Source organism: Prunus persica, chromosome G1, assembly GCF_000346465.2.
Source record: "Prunus persica cultivar Lovell chromosome G1, Prunus_persica_NCBIv2, whole genome shotgun sequence".
NCBI classification, from domain to species: Eukaryota; Viridiplantae; Streptophyta; class Magnoliopsida; order Rosales; family Rosaceae; genus Prunus; species Prunus persica.
In genome coordinates, this window is record NC_034009.1 from 10,100,415 (window position 1) to 10,128,060 (window position 27,646).

General features: G+C 38.4%; 6 protein-coding genes across 7 annotated transcripts; 4 read left to right on the top strand and 2 right to left on the bottom strand.

The window, feature by feature from the left end:
• Positions 2,413-6,341, top strand: LOC18788256. Its single transcript, XM_007221919.2, has 7 exons — positions 2,413-2,967; positions 3,084-3,281; positions 3,973-4,245; positions 4,489-4,591; positions 4,815-4,933; positions 5,060-5,236; positions 5,561-6,341. The coding sequence occupies exons 1-7, from the start codon at positions 2,668-2,670 to the stop codon at positions 6,293-6,295; spliced, it is 1,905 nt and encodes a 634-aa protein (XP_007221981.2). The 5' UTR covers positions 2,413-2,667; the 3' UTR covers positions 6,296-6,341.
• LOC18788505 (probable protein phosphatase 2C 34) lies at positions 7,252-9,346 on the top strand. Of its 2 annotated transcripts, XM_020561714.1 has the most exons (6): positions 7,252-7,405; positions 7,558-7,810; positions 7,912-8,220; positions 8,475-8,592; positions 8,691-8,914; positions 9,036-9,346. In XM_020561714.1, the coding sequence occupies exons 2-6, from the start codon at positions 7,565-7,567 to the stop codon at positions 9,243-9,245; spliced, it is 1,107 nt and encodes a 368-aa protein (XP_020417303.1). In that variant the 5' UTR covers positions 7,252-7,405; positions 7,558-7,564; the 3' UTR covers positions 9,246-9,346. The 2 variants fall into 2 exon arrangements, with proteins under 2 accessions (XP_020417303.1, XP_007223348.2); XM_007223286.2 differs by lacking the exon at positions 7,252-7,405 and having other exon boundaries at positions 7,432-7,810.
• On the top strand, positions 9,695-12,656 carry LOC18789790. The gene is made up of 8 exons (XM_007222924.2): positions 9,695-10,150; positions 10,252-10,382; positions 10,562-10,639; positions 10,768-10,812; positions 10,910-10,954; positions 11,060-11,111; positions 11,350-11,446; positions 12,342-12,656. The coding sequence occupies exons 1-8, from the start codon at positions 9,829-9,831 to the stop codon at positions 12,505-12,507; spliced, it is 936 nt and encodes a 311-aa protein (XP_007222986.1). The 5' UTR covers positions 9,695-9,828; the 3' UTR covers positions 12,508-12,656.
• LOC18789450 (phospholipase D zeta 1) lies at positions 13,727-22,422 on the bottom strand. Its single transcript, XM_007221818.2, has 20 exons — positions 21,889-22,422; positions 21,318-21,419; positions 21,065-21,180; positions 20,818-20,959; positions 20,363-20,533; positions 19,870-20,043; positions 19,107-19,349; positions 18,895-19,011; positions 18,603-18,742; positions 18,351-18,500; positions 17,962-18,118; positions 17,361-17,882; positions 16,881-16,991; positions 16,140-16,286; positions 15,831-16,028; positions 15,600-15,701; positions 14,710-14,841; positions 14,507-14,572; positions 14,299-14,360; positions 13,727-14,205 (listed from the first exon to the last, which is right to left on the bottom strand). Exons 1-20 carry the CDS (start codon positions 22,111-22,113, stop codon positions 13,956-13,958), a joined length of 3,327 nt encoding a protein of 1,108 aa, XP_007221880.1. The 5' UTR covers positions 22,114-22,422; the 3' UTR covers positions 13,727-13,955.
• LOC109946706 (60S ribosomal protein L19-2) lies at positions 23,272-25,538 on the bottom strand. Its single transcript, XM_020555312.1, has 5 exons — positions 25,320-25,538; positions 24,411-24,533; positions 23,930-24,243; positions 23,632-23,678; positions 23,272-23,551 (listed from the first exon to the last, which is right to left on the bottom strand). Exons 1-5 carry the CDS (start codon positions 25,429-25,431, stop codon positions 23,524-23,526), a joined length of 624 nt encoding a protein of 207 aa, XP_020410901.1. The 5' UTR covers positions 25,432-25,538; the 3' UTR covers positions 23,272-23,523.
• LOC18788406 lies at positions 26,246-27,646 on the top strand. The gene has a single exon (XM_020555825.1). The coding sequence runs from the start codon at positions 26,424-26,426 to the stop codon at positions 27,030-27,032; it is 609 nt and encodes a 202-aa protein (XP_020411414.1). The 5' UTR covers positions 26,246-26,423; the 3' UTR covers positions 27,033-27,646.

A 27,646-nucleotide genomic window follows, 5' to 3' on the forward strand; every position in this document is an offset into this window, starting at 1 on the left:
GGGTGTATGGTAGGTGCAAAACTATGTGGACTGCCGCATATAATGCCCAGTTGAAACTTTGGCATAAATTTGGCAATCAAAAGTAGGTCAAAAGAGCCCTCTAAGTTTGTACTATTTTCCCTAGATTTTACTTTGGATTTTCTTTTGTTTTGATTTTGATAGAAAAGCTAGGCCTATGCCTATCCATGTTGACCATGTATTGGTTCAACCTAACACATACATAGTTTGTTACGGTGTAAAATCGAAAAAGGTTAATGGATATTTCTTTACGTGTGTATAGATGATTGTTAACTAATATTAGTCCTGATCTTTTGGACTACAGGGTCCAAGAGATTTGTAGTCACTTATCGTTGAATGTAAATTCAACGGTTCACTCACTCTTGCACTCCTTTTAAGAAACTTTTTTGAACCATTGAATTAATATCCAACGGTAGATGACCACAATCTCTTTTACTCATGTGATCCAAGAGATCGGAACTATAACTAATATATAGATAATTGTTAACTGTAAGTTTAATGTCGAATTTTACATGCATCAATAACTGATAATCGCTGTAATGTTGGCAAGTAAAGTTAACTCGCCATCTCTCCTCCCTCAAGGGTTTTACCCTTTTGACGCAATGGCAATTTGTTAACAAGGGTTAGGAATTGTAGGGTTATGATGATCATATGATGGACCCCATAACACAAGGCAACTTTTGGAAAAGTGCCCTAGTTGTTGTTGTCAGTCCCCAATGCCAATAGTTTCCACCCTCCTAGAATCTTTCTTAATTTGAGCAATCTTGGCTTTGGAATTTAACCTTTGCCATCTGCCATTTCCAAAGCCTTGGGCTAGGTGCTTTTGTTTTGAGATTGGCGAGGCTCTATGTGAATAACAAAGGATGTAGGCTTTGTTTTATGGCATGCCTTGTTTTATTTAGAGAAAATTCCAATTGGATTAGAAGTTTCACATTTTATAATGTTCGTATTACATTAAAGTCAACTGAAACCTGTTTGCACCCAAAATTCAATGCCAAATTTACGGAATGCTGAAAATGGGTTGGATAATCAAAGCTTAGGTAGCTGTTTGTTTTGGGCAAACTCCAATGCATTTATGTTGCTCAATGCAGTTTCTTTTTGGTCTTCCTTGTGATCCAATTTCCAAACAAGTAACCCAAATGGGTTTGGGCCTAAAAATTGATTTTGAACACTACAGTTGCATAAGTACCACCCACGCACGTGTGAGAAATTTATGACCGATCTCCCACGTCTCATCATCCATTAAAAGTCGACTTTAGCAACACGCAATTAAAAGATTTACACCAAAGCCTAAGATACATTAACATAAAGCATTATTTTCGACGCATCATGAGTAGACGCGGGAACGGTCCAGAATGGATTTGTTTCATCTTAAAACTAAAGCCGAACCAATTACAATAGAATGATTTGGTTTGGTTTGATTTTGATAAAAACCATGAAAGAAATTGAACCAAACTAAACCAATTTAAAATGGTTTGGTTTAACAGATTTGGCCTTAAGCCCAATTGTTTTTCCTTTTGCATTTTTTCAAATTATTTTAGTCCAATTACAAAAAAATAAAAATAAAAATAAAATCATAATATGATACATATTGTTTCATTTTATAGGCGTATCAAACCATCATAAAATTCAGCATGCTATAGAACTCCAAATTTTAATAACTAATATAGTTACAATTCAAATATCAATATCTTCAAAGTTCCATTAAACTTCAAACGAGAGGGTTAAACGTGTAAAATAAAATAATAAATAAATAAATATATAAGTAGAAGGTCTAATTTGATTTAAGTCGGTTTACAAAAGCTTAAAATCAAACTAAACCAAATAATTATAATTCAGTTAAAATTTTAAACCAATTAAATGTTTTCTTGATCAAAATCAAACCAAACCAACCATCATAATGGAAATGGGTAGAATTATTTGAATCCGCAGGATTAATGTTGACCATAACTATGAGTAGGATCAAATCTGGTGACCAAACTCAGCATAATTTGGGCCTTGTCACCCCAATAAATCAACACTCACCTGCGGAGCCTACCCAATTATTATCTATATAAAAGATAGAACAGATATACAGTTGAGTTGAGTTGAGTTGAGCTGGGTTGAAGCCAGCTCTCCTATCCAACACACGGGGCCTACCACCCCATCTTACCCCCACACGCACTTCTTTTGTCACATCTACCCACCCTTTCCCCAAACAAATACAAAACCTACAAATTATCCCTAACGTGCGCGCCCTTCCAATTTGTTCAACACGTAAAAAACTCTCGTGACCAAATTACCCTTCCTTAAAACGAAAAAGTTACGTTTGGACATCATACCGTTATGTCCGACGTCAATTATTGCATCTGGGGGGCTATTCGCGTAATTTCACATGTCGCGGTTCTTTCTTTATTCGCGCACATTCTCTGTAGTGGTCTCTCTCTGTAGCTACCTCCCTCAGACGCCAGAGGCCCAAATCCATCTTCTCCATATTCGATTCTTCTGCGAAGCCCTGATTTCTCCTTCAATCAAATTAAGCATCATAAATCTCAAACATTTCAGTTCAATTCATCTGATTTCTAACGAGTTTTAGTTTCTCCAGAGTTAATTTGCTAGTGCTGGTGTGCTGTCGTTCTTCTGAGCTTTCAATCTCGACCGTTCGATTCTATGGCGGCGGGGACAATGGCGACCGCCGCCGGAGCCGCCGTACTTATCTACTACGTCTTTAATCGGAGGTTGGCGTCGCAAGTTGACACCGACGACGACGACAGCGATCGGAGTGGAAATCTCTCGAAGATGAGATCGGCGAGGAAGAGGCTCTCTCGGCGACCGGCGCAAGCGCCCGCCACGTGGCTCGAGTCGCTGAACACCTTGTCCGATACGCTTCGGTTCACTTACTCTGAAACACTCGGCAAGTGGCCGATCGGCGATTTGGCCTTCGGCATTAACTACCTCATGCGTAGGCAGGTGAGTAATTCGCTCAAATTCGGGGTCTCTTTCTGCAAATTTCACTTCTTTGGGGGCAATGCTTCCGAAAGTTTCGTTATTTACATGTCAGGTCCCTGGTTTTGGTTAACTTGCAGGGTAATTTACAAGTTGCGAGTGTATATGCTGTTAGTGATAGTGTGCAGCTCAAAGGGTCTGGAATTATTGAGGAGTTGCATTATTACTTGAAGTTGTTGACGCTTTGTATGCTTTTTTCAAAGAAACCGTTTCCGGTGTTTTTAGAGTCCGGGGGTTTCTCACAGGAAGATGTACTTCTTCAGAAGCCCAAGGCTGGGGTTCGTAAGCTCTTACCTTTACACTCTGTAACTACATTTGTTCATGTTTTTATTAGAAATTGCCTTTCTCAGTTCTGAGCTTGATGTGGAGGGATAACATTCCTTTATTGAGTCTAAACTAAATAATGACAAGGAACTCTTTAAGTATACGTATTTGTAGTGTAGGTAATGATACATAAAAGCAAATCCATGGATTCTAGAAATCTAAAAATCGTATACTAAAAAAATACATGGATACAAGAGCTGCCCACATGCCCAAAATCCAAAATACTTATTCCTTCAACATTGTCTCATCACTACCAAAGTTTTCTACTTCGTAGGGAAACTAAAAGGAAACACCTTCTTTTGGGGTTCTATCCCCCTTATCTCATAAAAAAAAATAAAAATTGGAAACACCTTCAAGAATTTAAATTTATGTGGAAATGAGACATGAAAATCTATGTTAATAGAGTGATGCTGATAAAAGCTCGGGAAAGGTGAACATTTATGTTAATGGACAATTTATGAGAAGTGAAATATGTGCTACAAGTTATTTCTATCGACCACTATGTTTTGAGTTACTTGATATTCATGTTGGCATATAATCTTCCTCACAACTCTATGCTTTAGTGATAAAGCATCCTTTAGTTTCATTATTTGCTTTAAAATTTGTGATTGATTCGTCTCTTAATTAGCACCACTATGCTTGCAGCTTCTGAAGCCCGCATTCACAGTTATTCACGATAAAAATTCAAAATGCTTCCTTCTATTAATACGTGGTACACATAGCATCAAAGATACACTAACTGCTGCTACTGGAGCAGTGGCCCCATTCCACCATTCGGTTTTGCATGATGGGGGAATAAGCAACTTAGTCCTAGGATATGCCCACTGTGGGATGGTTGCTGCAGCCCGTTGGATTTCTATGATCAGTACTCCTTGCTTGCTCAAGGCTCTTGGTGAATATCCTGACTACAAAATAAAGGTAGATGCCGTTTCTGTAATTTAAAAAATGCATGCCACTTTGTCTACTAATTTGCCATTTCAAAATTGATAAAAAAACTGCGTCACTTTTCCTGCTTATACATGTTTTAAAACTACTAATTTACCATCAAAATTGATGTTGATTAGTTTTAGTTTTAAAATTAATAAAATGTACAGAATTTCATAATACTAGGATGATTTATCTGTGCTATTATTCTTTCTAATGTTGAAATCTGCATGTCAGGTTATTGGGCATTCACTGGGTGGTGGTACAGCTGCATTGTTAACATATATTCTTCGAGAGCGGAAAGAGTTCTCTTCAAGCACTTGCGTTACATTTGCCCCAGGCATGTCATCTGAATTTCTTTTGTTAGTGGTTCTAGCATTCCATAATCATTTGTTCATGGAAATGCGCTAATAAATTACATAGATATAAGGTGTCAAATATGACTTGTTATTTCTGAAGAACCGATTGGGCCATTCTATGCTTGAAGGTCATTCTGAGGTCTTTCCTATGGATGCTTTAGTAGAAAATGCTCAAGTGCTTGTACTGTAATTTTTGTTTTGCAGCTGCCTGTATAACGTGGGAGTTGGCAGAATCTGGCAAGCACTTCATCACTACTATCATCAATGGCTCTGACCTGGTGCCTACTTTCTCAGCAGCTTCTGTTGATGATCTCCGGTGTGAGGTACTGTATTTTCTCCACATTGGAATGGATGCATATAGCATTTATTCTTGCTGCTCATGAATAATGTAGTTCAATTCTCATCTGTTAGGCATTTTCAGAATTCTTATTAGAATATGCCATCATCAGGTCACAGCTTCATCTTGGTTAAATGATTTGCGGGATCAGGTTGAACGCACTAGAGTTTTGAATGTTGTTTATCGCTCTGCCTCTGCTCTGGGTTCTCGTCTACCATCTATAGCTAGTGCAAAAGCGAGGGTTGCTGGTGCTGGTGCACTATTGCGGCCAGTATCTAGCAGCACACAGGTAAATCTAATTTTTCTTTTATTTGATGACTGACTGTTAATCAGGTCCACTCTTGCTGATTTGTGGTCACGTGAGAAATCTAATTCACTGGTTTCTTTATGTTATGGTGTAGTAATTTGTACAATGTCTTTATGTAGAACTGTTAGTGAATTGGTGCTCTTATTGACTCATTTGGTTGAACTACATATACCGGTCTATTTGTTTAGTAATTAGACTGTTATGGAAACATCATCCAGTATATTAGCATCAAGCATCATTTGTGTGTGTATGGCTCCTACTTTATGTATGTTATGACAGGCTTTGCTTCTGCTCGGTAACTTGTAGGTTGTGATGAAGCGTGCACAGAATGTTGTTGTCAGAACTCATTCATCTATATCATCATGGTCTTGCATGGGTGCACGTCGCCGGAATGTGGGTCCATTATTGAATTCTAAAGCAGATGATTCGCCTGAAGCTTCTGTCATATGTGAAAAGGATTCTGAATCTCAGACTGAAAGAGTGACCATAGATCCAATGCAGAATAACTTGGAATCTAGTTTTAGTGGCAGACCCGGTCATGATGATACCGATGAAGAGGAGCAGCTTTTGCCAGTGAATGAAAATATTACTACATCTACTGTTGGAGATATCACTGAAGGTGAGTTGTGGTATGAACTGGAGAAGGAGCTTACGAGGCAGGAGAATGACGTCAATGTCGAGGCCCAGGAGGAAGAAGCTGCTGCAGTGAGAGAAATAACCGATGAAGAAAACATGCTGGTTGATGTTGCAGAAAGCAATACGGCCATCTCTTCGTTAGATGTTTCAGAGAGCCACCGGTTCTATCCCCCTGGCAGAATCATGCACATTATTTCTGCCCCTTCGTCTGATTCTATTAATTTAGATCATGATGGACCTATTGAAGAACATGTGGGTATATACGAGACACCTAGAGAACTGTATAGTAAGCTCCGACTTTCTAGGACGATGATTAATGATCACTACATGCCTATGTATAAGAAAATGATGGAATTGTTGATCAGGGAACTGGAAAATGATGAATCCAGTAGTTGTATCATGTGAAAAAAAATTAAACTAATAGAAAATATATATGTTGCATTGCCTATCAGTAGTCGACTTTTGCTTCTCTTCCCTTAGCTTTTTTCAGAAGACAAAAAGCACTTTAGAAACAAGCCATTTTCAGTTGAGTCCAAGCTTCCGCATGCTTGGCTTAAAGCCCACTTGGAAACTTATTTGGTAAGAAAAGAAACAGCAACCACAATTTTCGCAAGTTGAACGACATCTGGCTTGAGCTTTATAAAACTCATCCCCACCATTATCTTTCCCTTATGTTGGAGGATAAGATCACAATCAGTATGAAATATATAGAACACAATTGGTATAATTTACATCTCAAACAATACCATTTTTTTAAAGACTTCTCATGAAAAAGTAACCAGAAAATGCATGGTCCCTCCTGCATAACATATATTTGAGGCTCACAATCATGCAAGTCGTTTGACCTGTGATTTTGACATACTTGGTCCCTCAAAACAAGTGGCTCACTCAGAGTCATAGCCTTGTGTTTGGTTTGGTGTATGATCTCATTGGACCAAGTAATGACTTTTTTAATCCCTTCCCTAATCCTCATTGGATGGAGCATTTCGTTCCACACCTAATCTTCTTCTGATTAACAAACTTTCGCAATCACAACTTTGTAATAAAAACTCTTAAATACTCTCCAAGATATGCTAATCTAATCACAATCTAATCTCCCCCTCCCTCATGATTAATTCTTTTTAATTACGCCGAACGAGTCTTTTTCCATTTGTTTAGTGTTTAAGACCGACTTTAAGTAGAATATTCTGATTAGCAATGATAAATCCAATTAGTGCTTCCAAATCCACTTAACACACGTATACCATTTGATGATATCTTAAACTAAAAGCATGGCCAAAGTGGGCACGGCATATATATATATATATATATATATATAATATGAATACGTTGATGTAACTCTCTCACAAGAATGTCAAAAAGGGCCATGACGCCTACATCACAGGGTGGCTAAGTTAACGGCAGATGATAGTCATTTCACACTCAAAGAAAGGAGATGAAAATGGAGTATAAGCAAGACCAAACGTTTGTTTGATTGTTTCGTCGCGAATCAGTGCCGTACTGAAATCACACCAGGTTTTGCTTACTGGTTCTCTCTAGCTCTTTGATATTATAAGGAAAAAGAGAAATGTACATATATGTTAAGGCTTGGCTTAGCTAGCTGATATAAGTTATACCAATTGAATAGATACTTATCTTTTGAAGTGTGTAATGATTTGGGACTGTAGGGGGGCTATGGTGCTATTTCCATATCTTCTTGAAGGGCTGGCAAGAACCAGATCGCTCAAGAAAATGAAGAATTGTCATGAAGATGTTGCAAGGAAAACTGCAGAAGCATTGGAAAAGGAAGCGAAAAAGAATGAGCTGGTTTTGAGTTCTTCTTCTGGCATTGTTATGTCTGATAAGTCTAACAATTTTTCCTCTGTTTGCTCCAAGAGAGGCCAGAAAGGGATCAATCAAGATTGCTTAATCATTTGGGAGGTAAGTCCACAGTTTGAGAATGTTTTTCTGTTTGTTGCAAATATGCTTGTTTCAAAACATATGCTATATATTTTCCTTATTTTCATAAGCTGGGTTGGTAGGAATTTGGATGCCAAGAGGACATGATCTTTTGTGGGATATTTGATGGGCATGGCCAATGGGGCCACCATGTTAGCAAAAGGGTCAAGGAATCAATGCCTGCTTCTTTGTTGTGCAATTGGCAAGAGACTCTCACTTTAGCATCACTGAACCTCGACTTCGAAATGGAGATGGATAGAAACCTCCATCGGTTTGATATATGGAAGCAATCCTTTCTTAAGACGTATGCTGCCATTGACCAGGAGCTCAAGCATTCTTCTAAAATGGATTCTTATCGAAGTGGCGCTACAGCATCAACAATTGTTAAGCAGGTAATCAGAAGAAATTGTCATATACTTTGAGTAGCATAGTTTACTTACTTTCCTTCCTTGTGTGGCAAGTAAATATGCTACCAGAAATCCTTTTTTCTGCTAATTATGTTGATCCAATGGGTGCCAATCAAACCCTAAACCATAGGATCCAGATCTTTGATTTCAATATCCAGAATCTTGGACTGGTAGTGTTAGCTAGAGTGTAGCAATTGCATGACAAGTACCCTTAAAATCTCCTCATCAATGATCTCCAGGGCGAACATCTCATCGTCGCAAATGTCGGTGACTCCCGGGCTGTCTTGGCCTCCATTTCAGAAGATGGGAGTTTGGTACCTCTTCAGCTTACAGTGGACTTTAAACCCAATATACCTCGTTGGTTTTCTCACTCTGTCTCTGTCTCCTTGACATACAAAATGTGTACCTTGTACTTAAATATTTTGGGGCTCTTTGGGGACTCTTTACTGTTACAGAGGAGGCAGAACGAATAACAAGATCCAATGGACGAGTATTTTGCTTACATGATGAACCAGGGACTTACAGGGTCTGGATGCCAAATGGTAAGACACCAGGACTGGCAATATCAAGAGCCTTTGGCGACTATTGTGTTAAGGATTTTGGGCTTATCTCAGTGCCTGCTGTCAGTCAAAGGCATATCACCAGCAGAGACCAGTTTGTCATTCTAGCAACAGACGGGGTAAGCACATTTCATTTTATTTTCCAACTTTGTTCCAAATTGTATCAAGAAAAATTGCAGATGTGCACAGTAAAGCAACTCCATTGAACAAATCTTCAATGACTTTGCTTTGCTTCATCAGGTATGGGATGTTATCTCCAACGAAGAAGCTGTACAGATAGTTTCCTCCACTCCAGATAGGAAAAAAGCAGCTAAAAGGCTTGTGGGATGTGCCACTCTTGCATGGAAGTCTAAGAAACGAGGCATCGCCATGGATGACATCTCAGCTATTTGCCTCTTCTTTCACGCTTCATCCTCACAACATGCCAACCTTATGATCTCACAAAATTAATGTGTAAAAAAATCTGGGTAGATGCCGATTATTGTTGCCTTAGTTTACTATGGGAGATGTATATATAAATGTATGCCCTCGTTGATTTGGAATGCTGTCAACCATATAACAAGAAAGCCCAACATGATTCTATCTAACCAATTCTTAGATCAAATATCGAAAGAAGCATAAATTAAAGAATCACACACCCAAAACAATCGAGGTATAATAAAGGATTAACGACATTTTAGTCTCAACATGTTTAGGGCATTTTTACAACGATACGTACCTTAAGAATCATGAGAATATAACATTCGATTGCCATAGCATTATACTCCTATGTATTCTTAAAACACGTTAAACCCTTTATATTTAATTAAGATAGATGGATAACAGTTTTATTGATAGCGAAAATTAAAAACAAATATTTTCAAAATAAATATTTACATTATATTAACCTCGAGTTTTATGGATGAGAGTTTTTATGTTACTGTCGTTTACATAAAAACGACATAATTATCAATAAACGACATGATTTTCCATGTTCCGATGGCACCCTCAAAAATAGAAGTCTGTCTCTGCTTCTGCGCGCGTCTTCTTCCTCATGACAACCACTGCTCTCCGTCTCTCGTTCCATCCATCTCCTCACTCACTCTCGCGCGGCGCGTGCCCTCTACGCCAACCTCTCTCCAACTCCCTCCTCACCTTCCCAACCCCAAACCCAACCCTGCACAGCTCAACGCTCATTCCATTCCACCGGTCCCATCGCCGGCGACAGTCTCCGATCACTATGTCAGACTCCGGCCGATCAAGCTCTCCAGCGGCCCAGCCGCCACCGATGGAACTCAACGAGGAGTCGGATTTCGAAACCATTCTCTCACCCGACGGTTACATCTCTATCTGTGGCTTCGGTTCCCTCCTCTCCGGTACGTACAAATTCAATCACCTACACCATCACCGTCACCGTTTTGATGTGCTTGTTGTCGTACGCTGACTTGTTAACTGGTGCGGTGTGTTTGGGAGGCAGAGAGAAGCGCGAGGAGTACATTTCCGGACCTGATCAACTTCAGAGTTGCGCGGTTGAACGGCTTTCGTCGAGCGTATGCTCACATGGCTCCCATTTTCTTCGAGCGTGGCATTGCCAAGCCTGAAACCAAGGTCAATCAAAGAAACTGAAAGAAAAATTTATGAAATGTTTATGCTTTTGTTGTTCGCATATTCTTCAACGATTCAAAACTATCAATTTTTGTGTTTGGTTCGTTTGCAAGTTTGGGAAAACAATTTGTTATGTAAATTCTAAAATCTGAATTTTGTTGTTAATTTTATGAATGGGGCAGGAGATTGCAAGCTTGAGTGTAGAGCCTTGTGAAGGTGAAAGCCTTATAGTAACAGTGTTTGAGATTACAAAATCAGAGGTATAAAGTTAATGTTATGTGTGTTTCAGTGCCTGTTAAATATTGAATCTTTGAGAACCAGGTAGAAGGAAACTAGTTAATTCGATGAGAGCTAATTCGCAACTCGTATGCTGATTTAACAACTTCAGATTCCAGCTTTTATCAAGAGGGAACCTGAATTTCGATTCCTAGCTGTAAGTTCCTAGATTGTTGCCTACCATCAAGTTCTTAATTTTTTATTTTAAAAAAACGATTTGTATTTTCATTTGGAATGATTTGTTTTTCTTACAGGTTCTGCCTGAAACACTTGATGGAAAGCCATTTGATAATCGAGCGGTGAGTGGAAAATGTGAATATGTGATGCCAATAGCTTCACCTTATTAGGCTTTTTTCCCCTGTACCTTTTCAGTTTAGTTTAGTTATTGGGGTGAACGAATGCAGGTACTTTGTGCTCGTTATAGTGATGAAGAGTTCTTCAGAGTTAGATGCAAAGGTAAATCTTCGCTACTGTTTAATTTTAACAGTTTCCCAATTAAGATAGATAGTAAACAGAAATATAAGTGTAGTTAACTCGTAGTTTCTGATAGCAATGTTAGATACAAAGAAATGCCATTTATGATTGGTTTTAGCCAAACAATTGTGCTACCCCATCCAATTCCATAATTTACCATTACATAAGGATGGGGTTTGATGTTAATGTATGCTGCTGGTTTTTTCTTGCTGGATTTCAGGAAGTAAGGAGATGTATTTTCAGCTATTTGGACGATATGGAATTGATAAGATCTGGCGAGATGATATCCTACCTTGTCGCACTTACCTTCGGCATTGGTGAGTCCTCACTTTTGATATACTTATTTGCTTTATTTGCTACCAAAAAGATGTAAATGATCCCCAACTAGCAGTGAGCTTAACAACTAGCAGCGAGCTTGAAAGAAATGAATGATCCTGGTCTGTCAGGCCAAAAGAACAAGCTCTTGAATTGTGACCCACATCTTATCAGTAGAAAAAATTAACTCATAGACCAACTTAATCGCACTTGAATGTATTAGAGGACTAATGATGAATCTGATTAGTCAATATATGTTTGCTTTGGCTTTTCTCCTTCGTCTCATCATTTGAGTTTGATCATAGACCACAGGTCTAATCTTGCATGGGTAGGTTAATGGCTTTGCCAGTGCGTCTTTAAACAAGCTGCTTTGTCCTTTTTGGATTTGTTTTTCTTTTTTTGCTCTAAGATGAGAGAACAAAACAAACTTATTTGACATGTTAGAACCTTATTATTGAGTGAGTATGTTGTCTAGCAGACGTGGTATTAAACTAAAACTAGGACAGCATAGTCCTAATACTAGTAATCATTTGCTGAATTTACAGTGATTACGAGTTCCTTCTTATCTGTAATAGGTCAGATAAGGATGGCTAACTACACTAGTATATGAGTTTTGTCCCTGCTCTCTCAAATATACTTTCTATATAGCAGCTAAACCCTATTCAATAGCCAGAGGGCATATTGTTTTGTTGAGAGTAGAAGGCTCACTTGTTCTTAAGTTGACAATGTCTTCTTCTGCTGTACGTAAGTTATTGTTATGTTTTGTTCTGTACAAGCTGTAATCCTATGTGATGTTGATTTGCTGCTAGAGATTTATTCTTACATGACATACTTCCATTCCAACTACTCCTCATATGAATTATGAACTAAAGTGGATGATCAAACATCCATTTGTAGTGTCTTAGCAGCAAAGAATCTGAGCGAGGTAGCATACAACAACTTCTTGGATCACACTTTCCTTGGAGACCGTAAAACGACCATCCGCTTGTACCTTGCTACAACAGGTTCAGGCATCATGGAAGAAGAGCCTCCAGAGTCCCTCAAGACCCGGTATGGTGGTTAAGGCCATATGTTTAGAAAGCCTTGTTACATTGATTTGTCAAAAGCAGTAATTTGTATTTCAAAGATGCAGAAGGGATTTAATGATATTGAGTTCACCTCGTGTGTTCCTATGGTTGTGTTGTATTCTATAAAATTTATCTCACAACTGCCCCTCCTATTATTTTTCCTCATTATTTGTGAACAAAATCAATATGCTGAGACAACCATAAATTTAACAAACCATATATCAAGGCAACTATGGCTTGAGACGAGACAACAAAAGATTGCGGCAACTATGAATCAATGTATCAAAGTAGTCAAGGCAAACCATACATGAATTTAAAAATAAAAATAAAAATAAAAACCGTAGGAATTTCCTCACATACATTATACATACAGCCCTCGTGCTGGTATGTACATATCTACTTTTCCTCATTATATGTGAACAAAATCAATAAACCAAGGGACAGTCGCAACCCTTAACACTTTCGGTTTCGAAGTATTTTGGGCGCAGTAGGCTGCAAGAGATTTATAAATTTGTGCACAATTTGTCCCACATCGACGTTTTAGTGAGTGAAGTGTATGGCTCTGCCTATAAGTAAAGAGAAGCGGGAACCATATAAGTTAACCTGTCCTGTCAGGGGTGAAGGATGACTCGTCAATGATCGTATTGAGACGGCGGGTCGTGCCAACACCTATTATTTCGAACACACTTTTCGTACGTGCTAGTTCCACCCTACTTCGGTGGACGTGCACGTCAATTTTTGCAAGCCTCGCCTCTCATGGTGGGGCTCCAATTCTCTCTTGTTCCAGAAACTTTTCATATCATTTCTTTCAATTTCATTTGCTTTTTTGAATACCCCGGATAAATTAAATCTCAAAATAATATCAACCCAAGGACAATTTTGAATGACTGGATGTCGAATATGAGTTTCAAGCAACAAGTGGAATGAGGGAGAAAATGTTGAAGAAATACTGATTAGTTTGCTTGATTTGAAATTAATGGCAGGCTTACTTACAATTCCTTATTTTCCGTTAAAATCCGTAATCAAATGTATCCCCTCAAAACTACGAATCAAATCAACCTCTAAGAAAAATCACCATTAATTTTTTTCTGTTTACTAACACGGGTTAAAATTCATAATCAGACCCTCAAAACAAAAAATCAGATAGAGTAAACATGTCATGAGAAGATAATTTCCCAAAGCGCAGCCTCGTCCAACTGAGAAATTCTGAGCAAGTGTCGTAACCAACAACAAGAATCAATTAATTTTATTCAACTCTTGTTTCTAATACATTGTTTAAAAAGTTGTAATGTAGAGCTTGCGCCCTATCTTCTCTTTCTCTATAACTTTAATCTACAAATTCATTGGACGTATATTTTCCTTTCATAAAAATATGTGCAAAAACTAAAATCCGAAATTGATGGCAGCCAAAGATGAGCTTGAATGAGTTACTTCAAAATCGTGTTCAATGAAATACTTGAGGAGACGCATAGTACTCGCTCTCATTGAACACAGGTCTTAAGTCTTCTTTTAACATGAAATCCAAGGGGAACGATACAAGATGACCCTTCACAGATCCTAACCTCTCCATGGGATCTGCTTTCTTCATATCTCCATTCTGATATGATTCTATCTTCTCAGGAGCGATTCCTAAGTCGATTGTTGTGTGCCCGATTTTATCCTTCCAGTAGGCTATGTTTTGTCTGAATGCGGCTCTGCGCGAGGTCAACCATGCCAAGATGAGGCAAACAACTTGTTAGCACAGTAAAAACACGGAGGGATTAGCTAAAGACTAGAAATGCATATACCTGGAATGAATAAAATCATTTGGTATGCAAGAAAAGACATCTTGGTAGATTGTGGTATTTGCCTGTCCACCCAAAAAACAATATATGTTACTATTTACTTGCAGATAAAGAGCACAATATATATTCAGCAAAATTGACGCTATCACTTGACATCCTATGACAAATATAAATCTGCTCATTAAGATATTTTTCTCCTAGTTTTTCTCACCTTTGCAGTTGCCATCCAGATATCCTTGTAGGTTGAATCAACAACTGGGTCGATTATTTGATTCATCTGAGAACAAAATAAAAGATGTACAAAGACAATTAGCTAAGTGACTACAGCTGTTTAATGTATGACTAATTCATAAAACGCCCGAATTAAAAATCAACAATAAAGAAAACCGAAACAGAACAACTAGATTTACTAACCTCTCCAGCTCGAATACCAAGGTGTTCAGACCACAGTGACAAGCGAAGACTTAATGAAAACTTTCCAGCCTTCCATGGCTTTCCTCCCATATGCGAATTAATCATCTCTTTATCTTCAATAAGTAAACCAATCTAAAATACAGAATAATGTCAGTTCATGGAAGCTACCATGTAACCACGCATGTAGAACAGGAGCATAACAAAAGTGATTTTTACGCAGGAGCCACACCATACTGAAATCGTATGTATATGAGATAGTAAAATGCAAGTTTCGACCAAAAAAGGAGAAAAGTAAGGAAGTTACTTTAACAGCAAAATTGATCGAAGTTACAAGGATAACTCGACTACTTTCACAAGGTTCATAATCCAACACATACATGGCCTAGGAAGTTCGAGCAATAACATCATAATTACAAGGAGTTCATGTGCCTCCAATTGGTAATATGGGAACTATTCACTGACCTACACATCTCATTGGCTATTTCATAGTTTTCCAAGTTATCTAATTTTTCAACGCAAAGCATAGGGCATTATTTATACTCCTATCTCCCTTTCAAATATGAATAAACACCTTAACACACTGGCTGGAAAAAAAACAAAAGAACAATTGCTCATTTGACCAAAATGGTAATAAATCTAGAAACAGATACAAGAAATTTAAATTATCAACAAAACTTAGATTCAACGTTTCCAATTATTTGCCTATATGCTCAGTTCATATTATGTTGCATTTTATTCAGTATAAATGCATTATCAAGTCATTTAATGCACTCCGGCCCTTCATAACCTCAATATGATATAAAGCAGATATGCTCTCCAACTTTAAGGTTTGGAAACACCACCAAATGAAAATTAAGATAAAGCAGGAGAAACCAGAGCAGGAGAGATACCTCAGAATCTCTTGAGCCAAGCAAACTCCTATCATTGATGTTAGCTGATCCAATTAAAGTTGTACAATCATCAATAATCATGATTTTACTATGCACATAGACCTGCAGCACCAAAAAAAAAATATAATGATGAGATTAAAGCTACAATCTTGACAAACATATGAACAATATCTTAGATTGGAAAGAGATGCATGTAGGCAGACATAAGGTACACTGGTGCTAGGGAAATACCTGACTGCAGGCCACAGGACCGCCATCAAAAAGTTTACCATAAGATCTAAGGCCATAGAAAGAAATGTAATCATGTGTCTTTGGACCAAGAATTTCATTAAGATTTTGCAATATTGAAAATTGTCCTCTGCAAATAGTTCGATATTGCCAATGCATAACAGCTCTGACAGATGCTGCACCAGCATCATCCAGACCCCCCTGTTAAACTACAAAATCAGCACGAGGAATACACGGACAAATATAGTATTTTTTTTTGGTCGGAACATGGAAAAATTTCCAAATGTGATAGATTTTGACAAGAACTGGAACCTGGAAGCCGGGTATGAGTGGTATGACAATTATAACTCTAAAACACTTTTTATCATTGTATGCTCGCATAATACGTCGAAATAATGCTTCTAGCACACGATTCCGGATTATTTCATCTCCTGAAAGACCTGATATGAAGAATTGATTCTGGGAAGAAGTTGCCAAAAATTAAGAATAAGTCAGGTAAATAATCAACAGTAAAGGTCCCTTGACAAATAATAAAAAGAAGTCAGATCATCAGCAAACCAAAAAGATCAGAAATATGATCATTTTGTTCACGGTTACATAATTTTTTTATTACTAATATGTTCAAGTAATTGACACCTATAGTCGCTATTGAGATGGCAATCAATATAAAGTTTCTATGGCAGCTGTTTGGCTCATAAACATTGATAATGCCACATTGTTTCAAGTTCCATCCTTAATAAAAGGCTGTAATGAATACAACATGCATTAGAACAGCCATCATGGACTGTTTCCCTTTAGAGTCGGAAAAATTAAGAGAACTGTAGCGTAAATGATGACAATTTGACAAGAAATTGTGTATATAACTACTTGCAAATTCATATTAAGCAGCATTAATGCTTCTCAAATTGTGAACACAGTTCCACAATGCTCTTTATTTTGAGCACGTTTCCTGGCACATATAATATATCCATAAGTGTAACCGTAAGTTTACACACAAGATATGCTTACATAAAAACATTGAAATACATTAGGTATGAGAAACCTATTTTGTACCTCAATGTAAATAAAGTGCTCTGCTTTATCGATAAGAGAGCAATAAGCATTGTGAATGCTCTCTTCAACTTGGCTTGTTCCTGCTGACCACTGACTGACACTTCTAATAACCTGGAAGTGAAATGTTATTAGCACAATACAGGATGCGAGGTCCACTATCACAACCAAACAGAAAGTAAACAGAGAAACATTTACTACACATTAAATGTCATACCCCCTGACATTTCTGAATATCACCTCCTCAGAGGTTTATAGAGTACACAGGCCCTTGAAAGTTAATTATATTGAAAATTCTAAAGACATTGTTCTAAGGAGTAGGTTCTTCTATAAGGATACTTCAACTGACACTTAAGGCGGAGAGATATCACTACATAATACCATATAAAAAAGCAGATGACAAATCAGATACTAAAAGGCAAGTCAGAAATCAAATATTTGCAATAATATTTAATTTCAAAAGACAAAAGAGTTTTGGTCCACCTGACATCGACACGAACTACAAGGACCAACTTGTCCCGATTCATCTGTGAAACCACCCTTGTTGCCCCGCTCTTGTGTTTCCCACCACTCTGGGTCCATGTTTTTCATGCCAGGCTGTGCCACCTCATCTGAACCCATTTTTCCATGTCGAGCCAAAGAATCAAGGTCATCTACAAAGCCTCTCATTGGCGTATCATGACCTACTGGTAGAATTTTTGACTTTCGGAAAGGGAAAGCAAGATTGTTGCTAACCCTGCTTGGCTGTTCAAGGAGATCAGGAGAGTCCATCCCATTTAGGTTTGGGTCTTCCTTTGGAGAATCCAGCCCATCAGCTTCTTGGGGTATAAGAAGTGGGATATCTTGGCAGGATGATATTGACGAATAGGAATCCTGCCTTCTATGATGGTTAGCATTCTTACTTTCAATCTCCATCTCTTGGCTTCTTCCCATGTAATGAGGAATGACCATGTGGTGCTGCGGCATAAGTAGTGGAATTGCTTGTTCGTTTGGAGCTTTATTTCTCTGAAAGAAAGCATATTCACTTAGAACACTATCTTCTTATTTATAAACCAAAATCATGCCATCTTGGCAGAATATCAACCTTTGCATAGTTCCAGCGCTGAACAAAATGTCTAGCCATGTCACGGCAGGGGGGTCCCCAAAGGGCACAGTGAACGTCATGCCAAGGCATACGAGGATATTTTCCACGATCCAGCTCATCTTTCATTGTATCTTCCCACGAATTTGGTTCAGATTCCCTAACAAGATTGTTACAAAACCATATTTCACAACAATGAAATCATTTCAGAAAATATCTAGAGCCAAGTAAAATACAATTGACAGCAGAACTAAGCATATCAATTCAAATCCATAAATAAATAATGCCACGTAAAAATAATATAGATAAATGAATAGAGTACAGGAATCATGTTTGATCATTTTCTGCGGATAGTTGTCACTGGATAATCCTCGCGTAGTCAAGAAGCTCACCTCGGGTTGTAATAGTCCTTTCCAGGCCATACCAAAGGAGGGCAATCACCCACTTTATGCTCAGCAGTATCATAACGACCAAAGCATAAATCCAGTCCTCCAAGAAAGCAAATCTGATAATCAACAATGACAAGTTTTTCATGGTGGGACCTATATGTAACCAACATTTAATATCAGAAGCAGAAAAAAATACACGTAACACTTAACTAAGCAAACAAAATCCCCACATTACTTTGCAAGTACAGTGCATACCATAAGTAAACACCACTGGAAAAGTGGTCAGGGTAACGTAATACCCTCACATTCTCATGAATCCCAATGAGTTTCCTCTTGCTATAAACACTGTTTATTTTCAGAGCAAGAGCTACCTCCTTATAGAGAAGAATGTAAATCTGCAGGAACATTGACCCAAGACATGTTTCAGTGTCAAAAAATTAGAAGCAACAACAAAATCTCATTTTAGTGAACTGTGTTTAAGTCAATGGTCATAAATGAAGAACATGTCAAGAATTAAGGTTACAGATTGCATGAAAGTAAGGTTTACCTGAACCCCTTCCTTAGCTTTTGCTTCCAGTAAAGAATCAAGTTTAGAAGAAGCATGAGCATGAAAAGGGCGCCGCAGGTACAATTCTGGACACACCCACCAGCCACAAATAAATATCTGCATGGAACTTTCAATCATCACACAGAAGAAAATGTAACGGTAATAATTGTGAAATACAACTGAAATGTACCCGGTAACTGAAAGGAACATACCTCTGATTTTGCATCCTCAATAGCAGAAGCAATTGCTTCAAATGCTGCCCGGCCGTCTATGAACCATTGAGCCCGACTACCATCTTCAGTCAAGCCTCTCGGAGGCGCAAAAGAGCCAAAACGGTGAGGATGACACCAGCCCTCAGGAGGCCTGAGTCCAGCATCATTGATGGAAGCAACCCAATCTTTAACTTTAGAACTACTCTTCACTCTCAAATTAATGCTCCGGTTACCACAAGCCACCTTTCAAAATTTCACATTATTCATCAGAAGATTGTATGGAGATTTAATTAGATGGATAGTGCCGCCCACAAACTAAATACAACACAATAAGAGTGATGGAAAGATCTTTTTAAAAACAAAGAAATTCGTCAGCCACCAGAAACTGGTGTATGTTCTTTATTATGAAGTAAATATAAGTTCAATATCTATCAGCACAGGGATAAGAAAGCAAACAGCAAAGACTTATATTCCAGAAGTCAAAGCTCTGCCTAGTGTAATATTCTAAGTTTTTACCATAAAGCACACAGCTTCATCCTACTAGAGAATGCACACCCTCATAACATAAACCACAATATCTAAACCCCCCTACATTTAGGGGAAAAGCAATATGCAACCATATGATAGAATCATTTATTCTTCACTCAAAATCAAGAAAAAAAAATACATGAACTGCAGTTATAATCTAGAAAGAAAGAAATAAAAAAAATCTAGAGCACCACAGATAAACCAGGACAAAAGAAAAGGCCTCAGTGCTGCTAACCTTAAATGTATGGCGTAGGGGATTCCGCTCTTTTATTTCTTTTGCTAGTGATAGCCGGCCATCCCCATTCCCATCTGAGGCTGGTAGTACATCAAATACAATTATATCTAAAGGTTGGGTATCAAAAGGATCTGCCAGCAAGGCCAAGAATCCTGGTTTTAATACAGCCCAAACCTGCACAGAATCAGTTCGAGGGTAATGCCATAGACAACAGGTGATAAAACATGCCTTAATTCAGAAATAGTTAAAAAGGATGAGAAGGTTATGCATATTATACTCTAATCTTGTATACGAATTGTCCAAATATAGAATCTTCTGTCGGAGATTTCAGCCTACCAACAAATAACCTAGATTTCTTCAGGAATCAACTTCAGAATATCTAAGAACTCACGGATCTAACTTTCACAGGCAGATCACTAAGATGATTGACGAGTCCATAACTTTTTAATCAATATAATATAAAGCGAACTTATCAAAAGGAGGACTTCATTACCTTTTGCCAATTGTCATTACAACAACTGAACCAACGACATGCACAACATTTCCTGAAAGCTTCATCCCTTGGAATTTTTGGTAGATGCTTCACCATCACATAGTCTTCTTTTAGTTTAGGTCCATATTCTGGAGAAAATGATAACATAGAGACCTCCAAGAATTTGCACACCTGCAATACATAATTATTGAGGGTAAGGCACGTAAGGAATTAACAATAATCAATACAGGTGAGTTGAAAATAAATTGAAATTAGCAAATTGCAAAAAGTTATAAGCGGTGAACTTTCAAAAGTCATCACTATAAGATGATTCAGGGATATGTTAATGATTATTATGACAAAAAGACGATATATCTGATAAATAATGCCATTGACTATGGATAATTTCAATTCAAAATAGTTATTTAGATCGACACATATGATTGATCTTTAGAAAGAACAAGCACCAAGCACACCTCTCGAGAGTTCACAATGTCCATGTTTCCTAGAAAGTGATTCAGATATCCTTGCATGGCAACCTTTGATCTATCTGACATAGATTGCTGCCTACCGAGCGCTGGCCGGATGATTGGCAGAGCAGCGCTAGATGGAACATCTCTGAGCAAAAGATGCAACTATAAGATTTATGACAATAATTCAACAAAAAGGGAAATACTTCATGGGACAAATTGTTCTTAAACACATGGCTTTACAAGTAGTAACCTGTTTTTAGCACTTTCTTCATTATGCAGGGGAACGGTCTCATCATCAGCGTCCTCATCATCTTGTACCACTTCAGTGTGATCTCCTATTCCTAGATTTTGAAGCCATTCTTTAACCTTTAATATAATGTTGCAAACGATATTAAATCCCAAACATTCCCAAGTAAGCAGCTAACTGCCAAAGGGCATAGAAGAGTGAAAATACAAACTGGCATGCGCTTGTAAACTCAGATGATAAAATCTAAAAGACAGACCTGTTCTTGCTTCTCGTGAATTTCCTCAAAAAAAGCCCGTTTCTTCAATGCAAAATGCAAATAGAATACATGTGAAGGTTTCTTCAATAACCGCCACTTAAACTAGTCGAGTAAAATAACACACACAATTAGTACATCATCATCATCATCATTATAATATGAAAAAGTAATAGCATTGCATAGTCATAATCACAAACAACATTGCCAACAAAAAAAAAACATAAAAGTAAAAAGCTAGAACTGCTGAACTTGATAGAAAAGAGAAAATTCGAAAGGCCTGACCCAATTTGGAAATAATCAGCACTCAACATGTATACTATCTAACAATGCTCCTATCAATTTGGGAAAGAAAATAGAAATAGAATGAAAAACTTCTAGATAAGTTAAAAGTTATTTTCAATTTTCTTTTTAACATCCTGATATTGAACTTGGTTTCCTCTTATCCAAGTTTTGTCGGCATCCAAACACATAATTCAGATAGAAAACTGAAATTGAAGCAGCATGCAGGCGATCTCAGGCGAAGAGAAACAGAGAATGAGTGAAAAGCATGAAGAGAGAGATCGGTGCTCGCCTGCTTGTATTGGAACTCGATGGTGTATGAGAGAAGCATGGGGCTGAAATCACCGGCGTCAGGACGAGAGACGGAGACGATGGTGGCGCTCGGCAACTCTTCGAAAATCCGAGCCGGCTCGAACGACGACAGGCGGCACAGAAACGACGACGGCGACGTCGCGGTATCGGATCGCATTTGGACGTAGCGGGACCCACTCCCCGATATCAACTGCTCCGATTCCATTGCTCTCGGCTTTCGATCACTTCGAGAGATTGATCGAAAATAAATAAATTTGATCCACTTTGTATAATTGTATTATTATTATTTGAAAAATTAAAAATGTAATATAAAAATATCAGAGGAGAGAGAGTGGGAGACGGAATTGGTGAGTTTTGGACCTTTGGTTGGTTCACTGCACCACAAAAGCAACAACGTGAAACGGCTCAAAACCTGAACGTGGAAACTTCGATTTCGCCTGTGGTTTTGTAAGTTTAAAAGAAAACACGACGTGGAGAGCTTTTTTTTCTTAACTTTCTCGGTAGTCCGCGTTTCAAGAACCTGACGGATGAGAGCATGTTTTATAAACTTTCTTCCAACTATATACGTCATGTCCCAAACAAATTGTGTTTGTGTCTTGATTAAATTCGACATTTAATTAAAGTCGGTAATGATTTGGGATTTATATCCATCTAACAGTCTTAAATTCAAAATATGTTGGTCAACTTCTTGGGGCTACTAGAATGGTCTTGTGCTTGCTTCTTGTCATTCCTTGGTTGATGCGATCTAAAGCAACCTTCAATTTTGAAAAATGACAACCGTAGTAGTTATGTCATATCCACAATTGAGCTCTTTGTCTTCAAACAACCATAAATAGTTTATTATTCCCGACCAATAATGCTATGTCACGTAAAAATGTTATCGTACGTATCATAGCTTTATTAGTCGGGAATAGCAAAATAATGATATTCCTTCTCACTTTATGAAAGTCTTTCTCAGGAAACAGTCATGCTTTGTCTTCAAAAGATCACATGCTAATAATTGAGAGGTACTTCAACCGGGGATTAATTGCTTAATTCGACTGTTGTTTCCTTTATCAGCTAACCGAGGAACTAACGTAGGCACGAAAAAGACCCGTTCACTCTTGGTTGGAAAGAGGATTCTCAATCTAACGATTAACAGAACATAATATCCTGGACTGAGTGAGAGCACCATGCATTTTTACAGAGCTGCAAAAGAAAAAGGCATTTCCATAAGCCTTTCCAAAAAGAAAAGAAGATTTCGATTCGTTAGTGCCCAGAAGCTCCAAAATGGATTCTCACAACAAAGGGACCACCATGTTAAAGCTCTACTTTCATCCATGTATGGGTATGGGTATGGGGGTATGGTCTGATCTAGTTGTTATAAGCTTTAACATTTCAACATGCATTGACTGATATATTCACCAATGTCATAAACACATCATTCAACGTTTAAGAAAATGGTACTGCTGCAACTCACTAAGTTCAATGGTTTTAGATTGCAAAATTTGCCACAAAAAATAACACATTAAAATAAATAACACAGAATATAACTTCTATATAGAATTAAACTTAAGAGCATTAATGTCTAGAGATCTTGTTCTTCAGTGCTCAAAGGAAAGGACTATCAAAACTCTCACTTCTTTGCCTTCTTCGCGCCTCCCCTACAGAATCGAACAGGAAACTTTCATGAGCCTTTTGTCCAAACAGTAAATGTACACAACAAAATTTCAAGTAAACTTACTCAGCCTGTTGGGGTGCAGGTGTTGGTGCAGCTCTCTCTCCAGGTCCCTGCAACATCCAGACACCACCACAAAATTAAAGGCCAAAAGCTGTGTTACAACATGCATAACATATAAAACTTGGAAATAACTAGCAGATAATATTCCTATCCATCTACACTGTGTTACAATGTTCCAAACCAAAACACCCAAACTCTGTTGAATTTATATTCTTTCTTTCCGCCTAATTAACACCCAAACATGAGAGACGGGTAAGAAAAATCAGACATTTGAAGTGATTTTCTTAATGTCTAAACTTACTTGTGCCAATCTTTCCTCACGCCGAGCCAACTTTCTCTCTCTGCTAGCCTTGTTTTTAGCACGCTTGGCTTCAAACTGGTCAGAAAGAGTCTTTTCTCTTGCCTTCTCGGCCTTTGATTTGTGAATACTCTCCATCAGCACACGCTTGTTCTTAAAGACATTACCTTTCACCTTCATGTACATGTCATGGTACATGTGCTTGTCAATTTTCTTGGACTCACGGTACTTACGGAGTAAGCGCCTCAAAACTCGCATTCTCCTCATCCAGAGGATTTTGGTGGGCAGCCTTGCCTCCCTGGTACCCTTACGCTTACCTGGAAGAAATTAGTAAACACATTGAAATCTTTACTATGTCTTTTAAGTAGTAGGATTCACAAAAGAAACCCAAATGAACTAAGACGGTTCATGGAAGGAACGATAACAGTAAAATGTCAAAAAGAAATGAAACAAGACGTGCATCATTTCAACATGAAACACATACCATGTCCAGAGTGACGACCCTTCCTCTTAGCCTCCTTCATTCTCCGAGCACGAGAACGCGAGTGGATCTTTGTTGGTTTCCTGATGATGAAACCATCCTTTACCAGTTTCCTAATGTTTTGCCCTGAAATTGGATATTATTATTTATACATCAAAGTCAAAATAAAACCCAGGAGCAAGATAAACTAGTCTGAAATGGAGGGAAAAAACACAAAAAAGATAAAGCACAGTTTGCATCGTATAAACTATGCGGGGAAAGGGTAATTGCTAATATAGCGGAACCATTGCAGCCAGGACTCAAAATTATCCAGTGATCTCATGACTCACTTTACGATTCGACCCTTCCAACATAGAGAAAGTAAAATGCGGTGTTTTTGGAACATAAAAGCAAAATGTAACAAACATTATGGTGCCACTAAAATACATCTTGATAAACCCAAAGAAAAGAGAAAACAATAGAAGTCCCAACCACAGAAACCAGCTGAACAGTTTAAGCTAAAAGTTACTGACTGACAATATTAAGAATCTGATTGAGAGCAGGCCAACTGCACACATACTTGTACAGAAAATGACACGTAAGCGTATATCAAATTTGAAGCGACCATCTCTAAAAACGACAATGTACAGTATATACTTGAATCGTTTATGATGATTGATAGACAATTGGTCTTTACTAATAACACATCCTATAGCGAAAATGACCATCGACATGAACTAAACGCCACGATTATGACAGAAATGCTCTCGCAGAAATTCAATTAAACATAAAACCCAATCCAAATCTTATATTCCACACTGGTCCACATAATATTTCTAAAACTCCCACTGATTCAGATCCAAACCCAAAAGACAAAGAACTTGATTTGAAACGAACTGGATAAAACCCTAAAAATGACAGAGAGTTACGTACTGGAGTTGGCCATGGAGATTTCGTTGACCTCATTGGGGTCGAGCCAGACCTTCCCTCGGCCACACTTGAGGACGCTAGCGGAAAGCCGCTTCTGGAGCTTGAGCGACACCATTGCTGCTCTTCTGGAGCACCGCCTAGGGTTTTACGGGAAAGAGAAAACTTGGAGGCTCCTAAGGTCGGGGATGGGTATATAAGGTTAGGGTTTTTCCAGTGGCTGAATTAGTTTGTGAGTAGCTTACGACTTGACGAGTTGAGAAATGTGGACTAAGCTCGACGCATGACAAGGTTGATTAAAGCCCAATATAATTACGCGGAATAGGTTCCCTGAAGCCCAAGATAGTGGCCACCAATTCTCCAAGTCCTAGCCCACTTTTAGATTTTTGGATCCAACTACATAAAATCCCCGAACTTTGAGTGTCGTTTCAAATTCATACCCGAACTTGTAAGAGACTACAAATTCATATTCTCCAAAAAAGAGAACTTGCCAACTCTACGGCACTTCCTAAGGTCTGGACATACGAAAATCTTACATCCAACATCTTTGTTGGCAACACCGTTAAGTACAATACGATACGGAGTCATTTTATAGTGAGAGTCTTATCTACGACCTTTATGTGAGGTCCTATCTCTTAACTATTGGATATGATTAACTAATTTGATCCAATGACTAATCAATTTAATCCAATAATTAAGAGATATAACTTTACTTAAGAGTCATATAAGCCCTCGTTATAGAATTCTTGTACAATACCAGGAACCTCAGAACCTGTCCAATATGTTCGGGCTTTTGTCGAGTCCTCATACGGGGGCAGTGGAAGATGTTGAAGCCCAATCCAAGTTGGAGGAAGATTCTATTTGACTTCGACACGTCAATATAGTACAGTAGCCACCGCCCGACGAATAACACGTGGCCTATACACAGCTGTATCCAATTCCGTCTGGTATTCCTCAATTGTGACAATTTTCATCTTTTCCCTTTCACCCTCCTTATTTTCCCGCACTTTCCCGGAAAATTTCCCAACCAAAAATCACACCCTTTTAGACTCCAAATCCCCAGCCAAATTAGTCAAATTCACTCTACTCGGAAAATTGAACCCAGCGGTGATGGACGTCTCCCTCCTATACGACACCGTTACAGTCGCCACCACCGCACAGGGCCTAGGGTTCGCCAAGTTCCTAATTCGTCACCATGACCTCACCTCCAACAACCAAATCTCAATCACCGACTCTCATCCAGATCAATCATCGCCGTCCAATGGAGTCCCCCAGATCTCGGCCGTTATTTTTCCCGTCGACGCTGTCGCTCCGCCGCGTGTCAGGCCCAATTCTCACAAAACCGCCACCCGAACCCTCCTTCGCAAAAAGCGCCGCACCAGACGGAGATCGTCGAGCGGCGACGATTTGAACGACGGCGGAGAAGAGGACGGTGGGTTTTTCGGTGGAGATGGTCCGTTTTTCAACGGAGGATGGGGCGGAAGCGGAGGTGGTGGCGGGGGTTGGAATTTCGATAGATTTGGAGGGCATAATTGGGATGAGTCGTCGTCTTCTTCGCCGTCGGATCCTGCGTTTGATTTCGTGTACGAGGTGATGTGCTGGATTGCGCTTTCGAATTGCGTGCACTTCGCCTTCAAGAGGGTTATTCGTATCGTGGCGGATGGGTTGGGCGACGCGGAGAGAGCGAAGGTGCCGATGAGATTGACTTCGGTCTGCTGATGCGGTACCGTTTCGTTCTCAATGCTTAACGTATCAAAAAGGGGATACAAATCTGGTTTTAATTTATGTGTTGGTTGGGTTTACATTTGATGCTCAAATTTGTATATATTGTGTATATATATTGGCATTATTTTTATAAATAGATGGTTTGATTATGTTAATAATGCATTTTGCTTTGAATTACATCTATATATGGTTGTGCAAGTATGAGCTAATGCCAATTTTTAGGGTTACAAAATGAAGTTCTTTGTACAAAATAGGAGGGAGGACACTGAGTTATATAATGTACAAGGATCGGGATGATAATTTCAGCAGATTTGCCAGGAAAACATTGAATGTAAGCATTTCAAAGTGTGACTTTTAAAAAAAACTGATGTGTAGACCCTGATCAAAAGCTGGAGATACAAGAAGTTACTTTGTTTATGGAAAAGTTAGGTCTAGTATTGGTGATGCTTTTGTATATGATAGTCCACCACTGGGACCTGTTTTCTCAAAGTTGAATATGGAAGTTTTGACAAAAGTAGTTATGTAATATTGGTATCTTAAGTCTCATACGCACTATGAGGCGGCTATATTTTTTAATGGATTGGTTTAAATAGCTGGTTTCATATGAA